The 19,425-nt window shown below is 37.2% G+C and overlaps 1 protein-coding gene across 1 annotated transcript in view; it reads left to right on the plus strand.

Moving 5' to 3' along the window:
- The window catches only part of LOC101431103 (zinc finger protein 709-like), a 31,828-nt gene extending 13,061 nt beyond the window's left edge, over positions 1-18,767 (plus strand). Inside the window, exons 3-7 of the mRNA XM_023589341.3 lie at positions 8,521-8,606; positions 10,668-10,794; positions 11,547-11,639; positions 12,127-12,218; positions 12,668-18,767. Of these exons, the coding sequence (XP_023445109.1) occupies positions 8,574-8,606; positions 10,668-10,794; positions 11,547-11,639; positions 12,127-12,218; positions 12,668-14,533 (2,211 nt within the window). The 5' untranslated portion in view covers positions 8,521-8,573 and the 3' untranslated portion in view covers positions 14,534-18,767. The remainder of the gene's footprint in view (positions 1-8,520; positions 8,607-10,667; positions 10,795-11,546; positions 11,640-12,126; positions 12,219-12,667) is intronic.
- The last annotated feature ends 658 nt before the right edge of the window (positions 18,768-19,425 follow it).

Genomic DNA, 19,425 nt, shown 5'->3' on the forward strand with positions numbered 1-19,425 from the left:
TAGGAATTTGTCCATTTTCTCTGAATTGTCATTTTTGTTGGAAAATAATTTTTCAAAGTGTCCTCTTATGACAGTCTTTATTTCTGTGGGATCAGTGGTGAAATCTCCTTTCTCATTTCTTATTTTGTATATTTGCATCTTCTTTGTTTTTTTCGTTGTTAGTCTAGCTAAGGGTTTGTCAATTTTATTGATCTTCTCAAAGAACCAGCTCTTGGTTTTGTTTATCTCTTCAAGTGCTTTCTTATTTTCTATTTCATTTAGTTCTGCTCTTGTCTTTTTTCTTTCTTTCCTCTTTCTGTGGGGATTCTTTGTAGTTTTTTTACTAATTCCTCAAAATATGTAGTTAGCTCTTCAATTTTTGTTCTTTTTCGATGTATGGATTTATGTCTATAAATTTCCTCTCGGTACTGCTTTTGCTGCATCCCATAAATTTTGGTATGTTGTGTTAGCATATTCATTCGTTTCAAGGTAATTATTAATTTCTTTTGAGATTTCCTCTTTGACCCACTCTTTCTCTAATTTCCATATCTTTGTGTGAAATCTGGGCCTCTGGCCCTTGCAGATTTCCAGCTACACTCTACTGTGGTCAGAGATATTATTTTATATGATTTCGATCTTTCTGAATGCATTGAACCTTTCTTTGTGGACTATCATATGGTCTATCTTGGAGAATGATCCATATGCACTTTAGAAAAATGTATATCCTGCTGTATTTGGGTGTAATGATCTGTATATGTCTATTAGATCCAGCTCCTCTAATACACAGTTCAAAGTTTTTGTTTCTTTAATGATTCTCTTTTGAGATGTTCTGTCCAAAGTTGATAGTGGTATTAAAGTCTCCCACTATAATTGTAGAGGCATCTATTCTTTCACTTACTTTTTCCAGTGTTTGCCTCACGTATTTGGAGGTGCCCTTGTTAGGAGCATAAATATTTATGATTTTTTGTTCTTCTTGAAAGATTATCCCTTTCACAAATATGTAATTTCCATATTTGTCTCTCACAATCATTTCACATTTAAAGTCTATTTTTTCTGATATTAATACAGCTGCTCCTGCCTTTATTTGGTTATTGTTTACTTGTAAGATTTTTTTCCAACCATTCACTTTCAACCTCCTTGAATGCCTGGGTCTAAGATGTGTTTCTTGTAGACAGCATATAGATGGGTCATATTTCCTTATCCAATCTTCTAGTCTGAATCTTTTGACAGGTGAGTTTAATCCATTGACATTCATTGTTATTATTTTCAAGGAATTATTGATGTTAGCCATATATTCTTTGGACTTGTGCTTGTCATATTTTTTTTGTTGTTTTTTTAATTCTCTTTTTGTCTTTTTTGTTGCTCTTATACTCTTCTCCAACTCTGCCTCTCCTGTTTTTTTCCTTCCTGCAGAACCTCCTTTAGTATTTCTAGAAGGGCAGGGTTCTTGTTGACATACTCTTTCAATTTTTGTTTATCTGTGAAGATTTTGAACTCTCCATCATTTTTTAATGCTACCTTAGCTGGGTAGAGTATTCTTGGTTCAAAATTTTTTTTCTTTTACTACCTTGACTATATCATACCACTGCCTTCTTGTCTCCATGGTTTCAGGTGAGAAATCAGCACTTAATCTTATGGAGCCTCCCTTGTATGTGATGGTTCTCTTTTCTCCTGCTGCTTTTAGAATTTTCTCTTTTCTTGAGCATAGGATAATTTGACAAGTATATGTCTTAGGTTAGGCCTGTTGGGAATTATGGTGTTTGTTCTGTGTTATGCTTCCTGGACTTATACACCCATGTCCCTCAGTAGATTTGGGAAGTTTTCACCCATTATTTCCTGCAACACCCTTTCTGTCCCCTTTCCCTTCTCTTCTCCTTCTGTGATGCCTATAATATGTATGTTTTTGTGTTTTGCATGGTCATCCAGGTCCCTAAAACACAGCTGGATTTTTTCTCTCTTTATCGATGAATTCTACTATCTGTTTGATTTCAAATGTACTGTCTTTCACATTGCTATTTCTCTCCTCTGCCTCTTCTAATCTGCTGCTATTTGCTTAGAGTGTATTTTTGATACCTTGAACTCTGATGTTCATCACCATCATATCTTATCCTTTTTCGTATTTCTGCTATTTCCTTTCCAAGTGTTTTCTTCATATTGTTAATCTCTTCATTTTCTTCATTAAGTTGGTCCCTATTATATCTTTTGAGATCTTTAATTACTCCTCCAATGTTCTGCTCCCCTTCCTGGTTTTTCGTTTGTTCATTGGATTCGGCCATGTTTTCCTGATTATTGGCTTGGTTTGTAGTTTTTTGTTGCTGTCTGGTCATCATTTTATCTTGATGGTTTTAATCAGTTCCTTAGTTTCTTTGTCTAGTCTTGGGGATTAATTAGTTGTTGCTCGTGCATAAGTGTTATAACTTCTCTTTGTCACTTTGTTCTTCTTACTATATATTCTTATTGCTGGCTAACTTCACTTTGAAGGAAAATATTAGGGCTAGGGAAAGCAAAATGAGTAAGAAAAGAAAATGTATAAAGTAGTAGACTCATGTAAGTTGTGAAGAGTTATAACAGTAAGTAGAATACCTATAATGAGACAGTCAACTGAATAGGGGAAGGAATATAGTATGAATTAAAAGGCCAGTGTTTTCATGAGAGAGGGAAGGAGAAAAGAAAGACAATAATATCAAGAGTGGATAAAAGACAGAAAACAGAACAAAGGTATTAGAAATAAAAGGTCAGACAATTTGGGGGCCAAAGAAAGGGAGGTGGAATGTAAGAGAAACAGTAGATGATGGAAGATAGCAAGATGTGGGGGAAAGGGCATAGTGTAGGTCCCCAAAATCAGTACACACTGAAAAGAGGAAATGGAGGATGAGGAAACAGAGCAAATGTGAAGCGCTCCCTGCAGCACCTATTATATAAAGAAAATAAAATAAGAAAGAAGAAAAAGAGAGAAAAGAAAAAAGGAAGAGTAAAAGGGGGAGCAAAGAAAAGGGAGGGAAACAAGCAAGAAAATGAAAAAGGGAAAACTAAATAAATGAAAAGGACCTTGGTTGATAAAATGGGAGAAACACCAGGAGACAATGCAATATTAGCAACCATGACCAAAAAAAAAAAAAAAAAAAAAAAAAGAACCAACGTTTCAAGCTAGGAATCCTCTTTGCAGTTAAATAAAACACTTAGGGATCTGATCTTCCCCCTTTCTCCCTTCCTCACTTTTCTCTCTCCCAGGGCTGCAGGAAAGCTGCCTGAGAGGTTTGGTAGAGATACAAGTGGTCCCTTGTTGAACCAACTCAACACAGAAGACTATGACTCTTTATTTCCAGTGTGAGAGCACCTACACCTCACCAGAAACTCCCAGTATGCTATTGGAAGCTTGGATAACACCTCCTATAGTCCTTCCCCCTTCAGTGTGCTAGGGAAGGTCTAATTGATTTTCTGACTCTACCTTGTCACAGACCAAGTTTCCTAAGCCAGGACGTTTAGGTAAATTGGGCTTCCTAAGCAGATTCACCTCTCCTTTCTTCCCAGACTCTCCTCAGGTCAGTTGGTACACTCCTCCAATCTCAAGGAGAGAAAAACAACAACAAAAAATGCAGACAGTTAGGGTAATCAAGGACCTCAGATGGATTTCAGGGCATGGTGGATTCAGGAATGGGAAGTCCATGATGTTGCAGACTCAAGGTGTGTGAGTCTTTGGAGCATGGTCTTCCAGGGTTTAGGGGATACAGACCTGGGAACCACTCATCTGATTACCACGGGGTTTGGGAACACCACAGCACAACAGAGTTTTCAGGGATCATTGCAGCTGGGTGCCAACTCTAAGGGGAGGCGTCCCACCCACAACTTCTGACCTTCATGTCAGAAACCCAAAATTCCACCTCTCACAAGAATCTCTTCTGTCACTGTCTCACCAAATCAACATCCAGACACCTTCTGTCCTGCAAGCCCCTGAAACAGTCTGCTTAGGGTTTGGGGAACACCTCAGCCCAACAAAATTTTCAGGAATTGCCACAGCCAGGCTGCCAGTCCTAGGGGGAAAGGTCCCACCCACAACTTCTGACTTCCATGTAAGAGACCCAAAATTCTACCTCTTGCAAGAAACTCTTCTGTCCTGTCTCACCAAATCAACATCCAGACACCTCCTGCCCTCCAAGCACCTGAAACAGCCTGGTCCAGCAGGACTCTGACCCTATTCAGCCACTTCTTTGCAGGAGAGATTATGAGGTGCACTCACTCAGATCTTGCCCCACCCACAGCCCTCTCTTAACTTGAAGTGGAATGGACATAAACCATCCCAGAATCCTCAGGATTGGGGAATGAACTGTGGACTAAAGTAGACTTACTGGTTTTCTGCTTTGACCTATTGTGATCCTAGCAGTGGAAGGAATTATATCATTGATGTGGAGGCAGTGGCCACTGGAGGTTCTGAGGGATGGGAGAGGGAAAACAGGGGTAATAAAGGGGCATTTTTGGAACTTGGAAATTGTCCTGAATGACATTGTAATGACAGAGCAAGCTAATGTATATCTTGCCATAACCTACAGAATTGTGTGCATGAGAGTGTAAATAAACTAGAATGTAAACTTTAATTACTGTGTATTGGCAATGCTACAAAATGTGTTCCTCAATTGCAGTGGTTGTACCACATTAATGAAGGACTTGTTAATGTGAGAAGATGTGGGATGTGTGGGGATTAGGGCATATGGGAATCACCCATATTTTTTTATGTAATGTTTATGTAATAAAAATATCTTTTTAAAAAAAACAGGTGCAATATGTTGGCATTTTTGGGACATTGGAATTGTTCTAAATGATGTTTCAGTGATGGATACAGGCCATTATATATCTGTGATAACTTACAAAAATGCATGGGAAAAAGTTTAAACTATAATGTAAACTATAATACACACTTAGTGACAATATTCCAATATGTGTTCATCAATTGCAACAAATGTACCACACTAATGAAGGATGCTGTTATTGTGAGAAATTGTGGGAGAGGAGGGAGTGGAGCATACAGGAATCTCCTTTTTTTTTAAGATTAATTTTTAATTTTATTTCTCTCCCCTTCTCCCACCCCAGTTGTCTGCTCTCTGTGTCCATTTGCTGTGTGTTCTTCTGTGTCTGCTTGTATTCTTGTCAGTGGCACCAGGAATCTTTGTCTCATTTTGTTGCATCGTCTTGCTGTGTCAGTTCTCTGTGTGTGCGGTGCCACTCCTGGGCAGGCTGCACTTTTTTTCACGTGGCATGGCTCTCCTTAAAGGGTGCACTCATTGTGCATGGGACCCTCTTTCACTGGGGACACCCCTGCATGGCACAACATTCCTTGTGCACATCAGCACTGAGTGCAGGCCAGCACACTGCATGGGTCAGGAGGCCCTGGGTTTGAACCCTGGACCTCCCATGTGGTAGGTAGACACTCTATCTGTTGAGCCAAATCTGCTTTCCTGTCTTACATTTTTTATGTAACATTTATATGATCTAAGTATCTTTTAAAAAATTAAAAATTTAAAAAAATATTCTCATGAAACATATGCTGAAATATGCATGTTTGGAATACATCTGGCAGTAAATATTGCATAAGTTGGGAGATAATGTTTGGGAAGTAGGTTTGAAGCAGGCAAGTTAAGGAATCAATAGACAGATCTGGAACCTGGCAGAAAAACCACCACCATTTAACATGTGGAAATTGGTACTCCCCAGATGGCTGCTGGAGAAACTTGCAAGAATCCCATTCTGAATGAGATTTCCTCTGAAGTCAGGAGAATGCCTGGATATTCTCCAGGGGCTTTATTATAGGTTCCTCCTGGGGGATTGATTGGTGGGGTAGTCAATCAAAACAGCAAACAGCTGGGACTACCCCCTGTCATTAGCAAAAGGGTGTGATAATGTTTCTAAATGCAAGTGCAAAGGCCAACTGACCCTCTCTTACCTTTTGACCCCTGTTCTTGCCTTCTGCCCACTGTTCTGGCCTTCTTCACCCCTCGCCTGGATCAATACACAAGTAAACCTGGGGATTTATAATCGGTAATGGGGAACTGTAGTCTGTCAACCCTCTTTATCACTCTCCAGCCCCTTCCTCTTTACTTGGGCTCCATGATCTGTTATTTTCTCCCATTTCTCTTCTAACCATTCCCCAATAAGTTACTAACCTAACTAACCCAGTTTTCTCTTGAAATTAATTTCTTATACCTTAGCCAAGAACATAGAGAAAATCTGACAGGTTCAATGAAAAGGAGATTTCCTTGAACAGGTTTGCCGTTCATATATGCAACTAACAAACTCTATGAAGAGGAAGTTTTGACAACAGTGAGGATCTGAATACTGAAATGAGAGGTGACATTCCATGTTATACCTAGATGTGTTATGTAACCCTTAAGATACTCAAAATTGGGAAACAGGAAGAAAAAATTCAAACTCTAGCTGTGTCTTTCAGTGGCCATATAAATTTGTCATTTTACTTCACCTCTCTGAACCTTAATGTAGGACATTTGTTAAAGGAGCAAATTAGCCTTTATCATTTGGGGTACTGAGAAGATTAAAATTTTAAAATATGTAAGTCTCCAAACATGTTGAATATAATCACTTTCTTCCTGGAATTGAGGTACAAATGATTAAGTTAATCTTGGTTCTGATCAACCTCATAATAATTATATATATTATTTTTTCTTCTTTTAATAATACATATTAAGTTTCTTAGTTGATTTCCAAATACATTTGTGTGGGATGTAGAACTCAGTGTTGAGTGGGCTGCATTATACATATGGAAGAATAAAGATGTTTTAGGACAAATGTATCCAGAAGGTCAGGTTCATGGTAGAGCAGAGAGGGAGAATCCAGAAATCAGAAATGCATGTGACAGAACCAATGCTATCACATACACACACACACACTCAAAAACAGTAATATTTATAATGAGAGATTCCACTCTGCTTTCTCTTATGGTGAGAACCCAATTCCAGATGTGATTTTGGTAAGGGATACCTATGTTTTGGAATCTGCAATGAATTAAAAGTCTCCAGTGAACCAGAGAGCATGTGTTGCAATTCTGTTGAGGCTCAGGGCCCAGCTGCCACATGGACAGTCCAGAGAGTTAAGTCTCCTGAGCATACACCAACCTCAGCACCTACCACAGGTTCAGTAAGTGACAGAAGAGGCATGTGTAGAGAGGCCACATCTGAGCCCAACTCCATCACAGTCAAGACACAAGTTCCAAATTAGGGCCCACTGACAAGGCACTGAACATGATCTGTCATGACTGTAGAACCTTGGTGTCTCTGTAGCTCTCAGGAGTACCACTATTTGGAGTTGTATCTACTTTTGCTTTCTCTGAGATCCTGCTGAGATGTGCATAAGTGTGATCCCTCTGATGATCTTCTGACTCATTTCAAAGTCCCTTAACCATATAAACTCATTTGTCTTCACCATTTCCCTCTTTTAATCAAGTCTTTTTCTAGTTGCATCACCAGCTGGTGTTTGCTAGTAATCACTTGACATCAGGGAGGCCCATCCCTGGGAATATGTCCCATGCTGGGGGAAGGTAATGCATTTACATGCTGAGTTTGGCCTCAGCAAAGTTGTAACACCTGCAGGTTGATTGGACTTACCCAGGTCAACTAACAGGGAGATGAGAATGGTCAACCAGCACACCAGGGAACTGAGAGTGTCTACAACTACAAGCAGGAGAATCCCTTCCAACAACCATGTGGGATCTAAGCACCCTCTTGATTTAGAGATGGAGTGGACATCAGGATGGAGGAATAAAATATGGATTAGAGTATACTTACTGGTATTGTACTATAGAATTGTGACTCTGGCAATGAAAGAAACTATCATTGATGTGGCGACATTGGTTATGGGAGTTGGTAAGGGCAGGGAGAGGGAAGAAGAGCTGTGATAAGGGGACATTTTCAGGACTTGGAGTTGTCCTGAGTGATATTGCAAGGACAGATGCAGGACATTATGTATCCTGCCATAACCCACTGAATGGACTGGGAGAGACTGTAAACTACAATTAAACTCTAACCCAGGCTGTGTAGTGGTGTTCCAAAGTAGATTCATCAAATACAATGAATGTGTCACACTGATGAAAAAGGTTGTTGATATTGGTGGAATGTGGGCAGTGGGGAGTGGGAGTGTTTAGGAACCTCTTATATTTTTACTGTAACCTTTTATGTGATCTAAATATCTTTATTAAAAAACTGTTACAAACAAAAAGAGTAAAACTGGCATTATATTTTTTAAAAAAAGTCTCTGAACATCATGGGCTAATTAATACATGCAATTCATGGATTTTCATCTTTTTATCTATAATATGAAGATGATCATATCTTTATTAGCCAGAGAAGACAAGATCTCCAACATCTTGATCTTGGGAAAGGAGAGTCCTTCCTTATTTCTCTTGAGCATACTGTATGTTCCATTTCATTTGGGCAGGAGATACTCCTAGGTGAAGGTTTTGGCATTCGTGATGGGCGGGGAGTGCCTAGAAAATTGTGGTCAAGACTTGAATCTTAAGACTTCTTTCTCCATTTTCAGCTTTGTTTTCCTTCTGCTTATCTGGTTGCAAGTAAAATTCCAGAGGAAGATAGATGCCAGCCAAGGTTTTGGCAATGCAATCACATGTGAGTAGGTAATTCTTTTTTGCACCTCTGTTGCCAGCAGATGGGAAGATTTCTCCTATTGGTGTGAATGTTCCAAGTGTATTCAGGAGTTATTCAAGGATCTCATCTTAAGTTTATATATGACTCTTTATTAATTATGGTAAGTTAGATATGGATCTATGAGTAATCTTCCAAGGTAATTAGAAGAGTTGGTTAAAGCTACCATTAAAGCTGTGTATTCTCTGAGAAGATTACAGAAGTTTTCTTTTTCTCACTCATGCATGGCCTCATTGAATAAATAATGAAGTCATGGATCATGTTAGTGCTTGAGATTGACCTGGCCATATGATGAATAATGGTAACAGAGATGAGTAAGAAGAGGTGTTTACAGTCAGAAGGGATGCTGAGTTTTCAACTATGCATGCAGTCAGCCCAACATTACAGGTACTAGGGTGTAGGGGTAAATATATTTGTCAAAAGCACGTGAGAAGTTTTGTAAATTAAATGAAATTAGAAATAATGTATTTGTTTCCTCCAATTTTAATTTTCTTAAACTTTTGAGAGAATATATTTGTACATTTTGAAATATTTTTAAAAAATATTTATTAAACCCCCCTCATTGTTCACACACACTGTTTGCTCTCTGTGTCTCTTCATTGCATGCTCATCTTTTATTTAAAAGGAACCAGGAACTGAACCCAGGACCTCCCATGTGGGAGGGAGGCAACCAATGACTTGAGCCACCTCTTCTCCTGCTGGTTGTGTCTCTTACTGTGTTTCCTATTTGTGTCTCTTCATTGCATCATCTTGTTGCATCAGATTGCCATGCCAGGTCATCATATTGTCTCTTCATTGCATCATCTTGTGTCAGCACACTCTGCCAGCCCACAATGACAGCTTGTTGTCTTGCTCATCTTCTTTAGGGGGACACCAGGAACCAAACACAGGGCCTCCCATGTTGTATGCAGGAATCCAACTATTTGAGACACATACACTTTTCTTGAAATAATTTTTTAAAAACTACAGTTCTCCTTACCACTCTTGGTCAAATTTCCCAACTTCAATTTTCTAAATTAAATTTACTCAAATTTTATAAATGGGTGTCATTATAGAATTATTTTTTCCTTCATTGTGGCTGTGGTTTCAGAAGCTGTATAATAGAGAGAATACAATTTATGTCTCAGTGAAAATTTTTAAAGATTAGTAAAGGCCAGAGGCAATGAACAGGAATGTTTTCATCTTAGATGACATGAAGATAAAAGTGAGACAATGAAACTGGTCTTTGTACACCCCAGAAAGTTGAGATTGGGAGGTCTCCTACCACAGGAATAGTCAGTCTAAGGCCATGTATCAGTACACTCTCTCAGGTGTCCCTGTTTTGTGACACTGAACCATCTGTATTTATACATTACCAGGTATACCTGAGCGATGTAGCACTGAGGAAATCAGGACTTACTGATTTGAAACCTATTTAGTTTTGCAGAATTCTGGTTATGTTTTCAAGGATCCCTGCCATTTTAATGAATAGACCTGTGAAGTGAATTTAGATAGAAAGCAATTGATACATTAACTTGCATTTGCCAAAATGCATAACATATTCTTAAATGATTTTATAAATGAGAGGAAAGTGACTTCATCTATACAGGGGAGTAACCTAACCATATCCATTTTTTAAAATGATACATATAATTGATATTGCTTGCCTTATAATATCTGTAAATTTATTTAAAATTGTTGACAAATATTGATTTAGTTATTAATGCTCAAAGGAAAACTGAACAATTAGCAGAAAGAGGCATAATGACAAATTTATTGGGATATTTCCAAATGTATGTCATACCCTATGTCATGTGATTTTCTTTTACAATGGGGTATTGTGGGTTCAGAGTGTATATGTGTCTGTGAGTGCATCTGGAAGGCAAATGGAAGTTCAGCATTGATAATGATGTTTCTGGAACCCCAAAAACTTTTGAGTTTTATATACACAGTTTCTGCTTCTTTAGTGCTGTTATTTTGTACATCTCACTCAAGACATTGGTAAGGATAGCCCTGTGTGAACACAAATTTCTATGATTTTTTTAGGCATTAGTGACCTTCAAGGATGTGGCTGTAGACTTCACCCAGGAAGAGTGGGACCTCTTAGACACAACCCAAAGAAAGCTGTTCAGAGAAGTGATGCTGGAGAATATCAATAACCTGGTCTCAGTAGGTGAGACTCAAAATTTATCTACCACCTATATCTATCTTTTTTGTATCTAACATCTATCTAATCTACCTGTATATTCATCATAAATCATCTTTCATTTTTTAATTCAGATATCTAAATCAGCTTCTCCAAATTGTATAATCTTTCTTACATTATATTTTTATATTTTATAATTTTAATACATTTATGTTGTGCTAACAATCCCTAAATGAATTTGTTTCTTCATTTTTTATTTACATTGAGTTCACCCCAATAGAATTTAATCTTCTTGACCACAATTTAATGTCTTTCTTGAATTTCAATTTCCAATAATCAGGGCTGTGCTGATATAAGTATTCTCCTGCAAGTGTTATGCTGAGGCTTCAGAACACAGTAGTAGAAACATTGCATATATCCTTTTCCATATAGAATTTAGATCATTTTTTGGGGGATTTTATGTTAATTGGATTATTTTTGAACATAATATTCAGTCACTTTGAAAACATAGACTTCTCACCATTTAGAATATAGACAATTCCGCAGTCTCTCTTTTTATTAGTACATGGGTAACAACAAAAAGTGGTTCTCACTGAAATGGGCAAAAGGTCAAGGGTTACAATTTCTGTTGAAATATTGTCAATGATTTAAGTTCAAGTTATTGCTGCATTGCTGACCTTCAGTGCTTACCCTATTCTTTGGTAACTTGTGATGTACATCATGATCATGCCCTACTACTGTCATAACTCCAAATCCAGTAAATTTTTCCATACAAACAGGATATCAAATCTGCAAATGGGATGTGCTTTCCCAGTTGGAACAGGAGGAAGTGTCAAGAGAAGGAGTAGTTTTTCCTCAATGTCAGAATCCAGGTGAGCTGTAAAGACCTCTGCATTAGAAGAGGGGTCTCATGATAAAGTATGTGCTTGAATATTTTAACTTCAGGATTCCTTAAGTGTGTAATGATTTCTTCAGTTTTCTTTGTATGAGTTATGATTTCTAAAATGTACCTCAAGATATGGGGAAATTTTAGTCACATGTGTTTGTTCCATACATTTCTCAAGCTTTATTGAGTGTCATTGGCATTGGGAAAGGGATATTCATTTGTTATTGTAATTAAACTCTCACATAATATTCCTTTTCCTATTCTTGGAAGATATTTTCCTCTTTTTTACCTCACTGACATCCCAGTTTTTTTCTCACATTCCATGTCTCAAAATCCTTTCTGACTGTGATGTCCTAGAATTATTTATGACTTTGATATTCTTTCCCAGTTAATTGTGAATGTGGGAAACATACTGAACTTTTAAAATTTTTCTTCCCTGATACTATTCTAAAATTTTATTCTGCTTTTTGCAGGGAGGAAATGTGCCTTTAAAACATGGGAAATGATAGAAATGGTATTCAGTAAACCTACCTATAGGAAAGACACTTCTAAAATCATGTCATGGGTAAGTTCAATTTTGTAAACCATAGTGTTCTAAATAGATACCAAAGGATGGAATAAATTAGGAATTCAGTAAATCATGAAATTATAATTAATGTTAGAATTAAGTGCTAATCCAGCAAAAATTTGTGATAGTTTCAATTTTCGGTAAAAACCTAAACAGAAACTCTAACTTGAGTTCACATAATAATCAAATTGCATAAGCAGGTTTCATAAATGTAATCTTGAAACATCATGAAGCTCAAAATTGATCAGATAACTCTGCAATTAGATTTTTATAATAGAGAAAATCTATGTGTATGGATTAGAATACTTTTTATATGAAACCAACATGGCAGATATTTTAATTGGAGATTACCACTTGTGGATTAGTCTAGGTTTCATATATAGGGAAATGCAGGAATTCATTTAAATGTTCAGAAGTTTTACATTCTCTCATCTGATTCCCCACAGCACAGATCTCACACCCAGAAGAATTCCTTTAAATGTATTTCTTTGCAAGAAGATTCCTCTCTCACATCCATAGTGAACCAATATGCATTGATTCACTTAACAAAGAAATCCTATTTCAGGAAACCACCTCCAGCAGTCCTCAGTGACTACTCATATTTTAAACAACATAATCCTCTTCACCATACATGTAAATCATATGAATACTACCAAAATGATAAAAATTGTATCCAATGCTCTGAACTCAGACAATACAGTGTAACTCCCATTCGAGAGAAAACCCATGAATGTCACCTAGGTGGGAAAGCCTTCACTACATCCTCTTCCCTTAAACAGAATGAGAGATGTCACACTGGAGAAAAACTGCAAGAATGCCATCTCTGTGGGAAAGGCTTCACTATATTATCTTCCCTTAAACAAAATAAGAGATGTCACACTGGGGGAAAACCCTTTGAATGTCATCTGTGTGGGAAAACCTATAGTCATTATATGTCCCTTAAATATCATGAGAGAACTCACACTGGAGAGAAACCCCATGAGTGTCATCTTTGTGGGAAAGCCTTCGTTCAACCATCTAACCTGAAACAACATGAAAGAACTCACACTGGAGAGAAACCCCATAAATGTCATTTTTGTGGGAAAGCCTTCATTCAACTATCTCACCTAAAACGACATGAAAGAACTCACACAGGAGAAAAACCCCATGAATGTCTTCTATGTGGGAAAGCTTTCAGTAATCATGGGTCTCTTCAACAACATGAGAGAACTCACACTGGAGAGAAACCCCATGAGTGTCATCTTTGTGGGAAAGCCTTCCTTCAACCATCTAACTTGAAACAACATGAAAGAACTCACACAGGAGAAAAACCCCATGAATGTCTTCTATGTGGGAAAGCTTTCAGTAATCGTAGGTCTCTTCAAAATCATGAGAGAACTCACACTGGAGAGAAACCCCATGAGTGTCATCTTTGTGGGAAAGCCCTCAGTGTGTATAGTAACCTTCAAAAACATATGACAACTCACACTGGAGAAAAATCCCATGAATGTCATCTTTGTGGGAAAGCCTTCCTTCGAAAAGCTGCCCTAAAACAACATGAAAGAACTCACACTGGAAAGAAACCCCATGAATGTCATCTTTGTGGGAAAGCCTTCATTAAACCATCTAAGCTGAAACAACATGAAAGAACTCACACTGGAGAGAAACCCCATGAATGTCATCTTTGTGGGAAAGCCTTCCTTCGAAAATCTGCCCTAAAACAACATGAAAGAACTCACACTGGAGAGAAACCCCATGAATGTCATCTTTGTGGGAAAGCCTTCTTTCAAAAATCTGCCCTAAAAGAACATGAAAGAACTCACACTGGAGAGAAACCCCATGAATGTCATCTTTGTGGGAAGGCCTTCCTTCGAAAATCTGCCCTAAAACAACATGAAAGAACTCACACTGGAGAGAAACCCCATGAATGTCATCTTTGTGGGAAAGCTTTCAGTGATCATAGGTCACTTCAACATCATGAGAGAACTCACACTGGAGAGAAACCCCATGAGTGTCATCTTTGTGGGAAAGCCTTCCTTCGAAAATCTACCCTAAATCGACATGAAAGAACTCACACTGGAGAGAAACCCCATGAATGTCATCTTTGTGGGAAAGCCTTCCCTCGAAAATTTACCCTAAAACAACATGAAAGAACTCACACTGGAGAGAAACCCCATGAATGTCATTTTTGTGGGAAAGCCTTCATTCAACCATCTAACCTGAAACAACATGAAAGAATTCACACTGGAGAGAAACCCCACGAATGTCAGTTTTGTGGGAAAGCCTTCAGTTATCATAGGTCTCTTCATAAACATGAGAGAACTCAACACTAGAGAGAAACCCCATGAGTGTCATCTTTGTGGGAAAGCTTTCAGTGTGTATAGTAATCTTCAAAAACATGAAAAGTCACACTGAAGAGAAACCCCATGAATGTCATCTTTGTGGGAAAGCTGTCCTTCTAAAATCTACCCTAAAATGACATGAAAGAACTCCAGAGACTCACACACCTTGAGTCTGCAATATCACAGACTTCCCATCCCTGAATCCACCATACCTTGAGATCCATCTGAGGTCCTTGATTACCTTATCCCTTGGTGTTAGTGTTGTTTTTTTTTGTTTGTTTCTCTCTCTCCTTCAACTTGGAGAACTGTACCTGCTGACTTGGGGATAGTCTAGGAAGAAAGGAGAGTGAATCTGCTGAGAAAGCCCAATTTACCTAAATGCCCAGGGATAGGAAACTTGGTCTTTGAGTAAGTGGAGTCAGAAAATCAATTAGACCTTTCCTAGCACACCTAAGGGGGAGGGACTGTAGGAGGTGCTATCCAAGCTTTCAGTAGCATATTTGCAGTTTCTGGTGAGGTATAGGTTATCTCATGCTCAAAATAAAGAGTCATAGTCTTCTGTTTTGAGTTGGTTCAACAAGGACCTACTTGAATGTACTACCGGACTTCTCAGGCAGCTTTCCTGCTGCCCTGGGAGAGAGAGAAGTGAGGAAAGGAGAAAGGGGAAGGTCAGATCCCTAAGTGTATTATTTAACTGCAAAGAGGACTCCTAGCTTGAAACTTTTTTTTTTACTTGGTTGGTAATATTGCATTGTCTCCTGGTCTTTTCTCCCATTTTGTATCCCAAAGTTCTTTTTCATTTATTTAGGTTTCTTTCTCTTTCTCTTTTTCTTGCTTGCTTCCACCCCTTTTTGCCCCCTCTTTTCTCTTCTGTTTTTTTCTTTTCTCTTCTTTCTTATTTTCTTTTCTTTATATAATAGGTGCTGCAGGGAGCACTTTACATTAACTGTGTTTCCTCATGCTCCATTTCCTCTTTTCTGTGTGTATTGATTTTGGTGACCTACACTATCCCCTCTCCCCCACATCTTGCTATCCTCCATCATCTACTGTTTCTCTTACATTCCACCTCCCTTTCTTTGGCCCCCAAATTGTCTGACTTTTTATTTCTAATAACTTTGTTCTGTTTTCTGTCTTTTATCCACTCTTGATATTATTGTCTTTCTTTTCTCTTTCCCTCTCTCATGAAAACACTGGCCTTTTAATTCATACTGTATTCCTTCCCATATTCAGTTGACTATCTCATTATAGGTACTCTACTTACTGCTATAACTCTACACAACTTACAACTTACATGAGTCTAATATCCATTCTCCTAGATCTCACATTGATGCTCTGTTAACATTTATTACCAATACTACTTTTTACATTTTCTTTTCTTACTCATTTTGCTTTCCCAGGCCCTAATATTTTCCTTCAAAGTGAACTTAGCCAGCAACAAGAAAATAGAGTAAGAAGAATAAAGTGAGAAAGAGAAGACATAACACACACAAACAATAAGTAATTAATTCCTAAGACTAGACAAAGAAGCTAAGGAACTGATTAAACCCATCAAGATAAAATGATGACCAGACAGGAACAAAAAACTACAAACCAAACCAATAATCAGGAAAACATGGCCAAATCCAATGAGCAAATGAAAAACCAGGAAGGGGAGCAGAACATCAGACAAGTAATTAAAGATCTCAAAAGATATATTAGACACCAACTTAATGAAGTAAAGGAAGAGATAAACAATATGAAGAAAACACTTGGAAAGGAAATTGCAGACATACGCAAAAAGATAACAGATATGAAGTGATGAAGATAACAGTGATGAAGATCACAGTTCAAGGAATCAGAAATACACTCTAAGCAAATAGCAGCAGATTAGAAGAGGCAGAGAAGAGAAATAGCAATGTGAAAGACAGTACATTTGAAATCAAACAGATAGTAGAATTGATTGATAAAAAGATAGAAAAAATCCAGCTGGGACTTAGGGGCCTGGATGACAATTGAAAATACACAAACATACATATTATAGGCATCCCAAAAGGAGAAGAGAAGGAAAAGGGGACAGAACGGGTGTTGCAGGAAATAATGACTGAAAACTTCCCAAATCTACTGAGAGAGTTGGATGTACATGTCCAGGAAGCACAACGCAGCCCAAACACCATAAAATCCAACAGGCCCACCCCTAGATATACTTGTCAAATTATTCAATGCTAAAGAAAAAGAGAAAATTCTAAAAGCAGCAAGAGAAAAGAGAACCATCACATACAAGGGAGGCTCCATAAGATTAAGTGCTGATTTCTCAACTGAAACCATGGAGGCAAGAAAGCAGTGGTATGATATAGTCAAGGTATTAAAGAAAGCTGGAAAGGGGGGGGGGAGTGGCTTGCCCCTTTCCAGTGAGTCCACACCTTCTATTCATAAGCTGCATTCCTATTTGATTGTTGTGCACCCAACTACCTGGATGGGGGGGAAGCAAAGGGGGTGAAAAACAGAATCAAAATAAATGGCAGTAAAGTTCCCTCCCTAGGGTGTCAAAGCCAAAATATGTTTGCATTCTGCCCAGGTTCTTAGAAGGCATTGTAGTAACTTTAAGTAAGAGAATGTGTTCTTTGAAAGTAAAATTTGTCTTAAGGGTATAAATAATTATAAAAGTTTAACAAAGCATTGTTTAAATTAAGGTATTTAAATGGCTAATTGCAGAAAGTCATTATTAAACAAAAACTGAATTGTTAATAACAATAAAAGGTAATTTTATAACAAGAAAGCTTTTCTTCGGCAGCCAGCCTCCCCTGCCAACTTGCTGCAAAAAAAACTGTTTCTGGTATTACATGCTACTAAGTATTTAAAGTGAAGAAAAGTTCATTATTTTAACAAGCTTGTTTAGTATTAATGGCAATTATATATTGTAAGAATTTTGCCTGGTAACTTAGTATGTGGGATATATGGAATGTGTTTTTATTGTTAAGGAAACAGAAGGTGATTTTGTCCTAAGATAAAATGATTGATTATTGGAAAGAGTAGAGTGTGGGACAAAACCTGAATGAATACTGAAAGTGTAGAAGGTTTGTGGAAGGAAACTTTTATGATTAAAATTGAGTAAGATCAGTATACAAAGAAAATCTGTTTTATCAAAATAGCTTCTTGTGCTTTAACCTCATCATTTCCTCAGTGTTTGAAGAAGAGTCTTACCTCTTTTAAAAGAACATAATGTCTTGAAATCAAATCCTGAAAAGTAGCTTTTTATTTCAAACTAACTGCAAGAGATTTATTCTTTTACTTTAAAGGAAAAATTAAAGTAATGGTTAAGTTCATTTAATATGTTATAAGTTGAATGAAAGGTATTTAAAGGTGTTATAAAATTAACAGGTTTTTTTAAAAATTAATAAAAACTGTGAGTTAAAATCATTTATAAATGCATTTATATTATAAAACAGTGAAAAGATAATAACTGAAATTATAGCTAAGTGAATTTAGCCTGAAACTATTATTTAAGTGTAAATTCTAAACTAACCTTTCCTTTGTTTATGGTTACTTCAAGCCTAACCTCACCCCTTGCTTTTGTCTATGGTTATTTCATAATTGAGAAGAGCTGGGACAGCACTGTCTCCTCTTCTGGTATTATTAACCCTTTCTCTCATGAATTCAAGTGTAAACTAAATAAATTGCTGCCTGATGGAATAAGGTTAAATGACCACTAGGGTTTTATTATCTCCAAAATCAAAAAGGGGGGTGGTGGGGGAGAAGTCTCCAGCCGTGACGGTCAGTGTTCATAAGAGTAGTAATTCATGAGAGAAACCAATCTGTCTCCCTGAGGCTTCAAATAGCCTCAGTAAATATATATAAGATTAATCTTGTTGCTTATCCAAAATTCTGCTAATTTCAAAGTAAAATATAAAGTTCTGAAACAAAATGTGCTAAAGCATTGAGAACATTTTGGTTACAATCCATTAATTAAGAAAGAAAATTCTTGTGTAAAACTGCATGGTCATAGTGTAAAACTGCACAGTCATAGTGCAAATTAAGAAAAGTTTCAGGAGTCTTTGAAATGTTTTGCAGTCACACTTGTTTTGTAAAAATTAGAAGTTTAACTAAAGTTATGTTTTTGTGTCAAACTATTCATGTCTGCCTATTTGCTCAAATTGTTGAGGCTAAATATGCAGTTATATAAGTAATACATATTTCTGGACCCCAAATTAAGCTAAACAGTATATAAAATAATGCAAATTATAAGTAATATCAATGAGTTGTGTTTCTATGTCTAACTCTTTGTGTTTGCCCATTTGCTCAGTGTATGTCTTCATACATCAGAATAATATCAAATTAACAAATGAAAATTCTCAAAAGAGCTCTATTCAAATTGTTAAAAATAAAATATGCAGTTATATATGTAAATATTCTTAAAGCCCAAATTAAACTAAGCAGGATGAAAAAGTCATAGAAATCTGATTATAGAAACAATTGGGAAAGGGCCTCCTCTTTGCAAAAGCTTTAAAGGCAAGACTAGGTGTGGCAGATTAAACCTATCTGCTAGGCTAAGGAAATAAGAATCAGTTTGCCCAGTAATTTCCCAGTTTAAACGTTTTGTCAGCCATAAAATGTAAAAAAAAAAAAAAAAGGATTAGGTTAGTTTTCACATAAAGGAAAAAAAAAAGATGTTGATTGGTGTAACCTGGTGGCTTGCTGGCTCAGTTTCCCACTCCCAGGTTAGACAGCAGTGGAGGAGACCAGCTTAGGCCAGTCCTATGGGCAGTGAAAGGATGCCCAAGAAGGAGCTAGGTCAGTGTCATTTCAGCACTAAATTCTATTCCTTATTTAACAAAGGGGAACATATAAAAACTAAAATGGTTGGCATGTGATAGAGGAAGCAGTTAAATCACAAACTTTTGTGTGGG

This window comes from Dasypus novemcinctus, chromosome 6 (genome assembly GCF_030445035.2).
Source record: "Dasypus novemcinctus isolate mDasNov1 chromosome 6, mDasNov1.1.hap2, whole genome shotgun sequence".
NCBI classification, from domain to species: domain Eukaryota; kingdom Metazoa; phylum Chordata; class Mammalia; order Cingulata; family Dasypodidae; genus Dasypus; species Dasypus novemcinctus.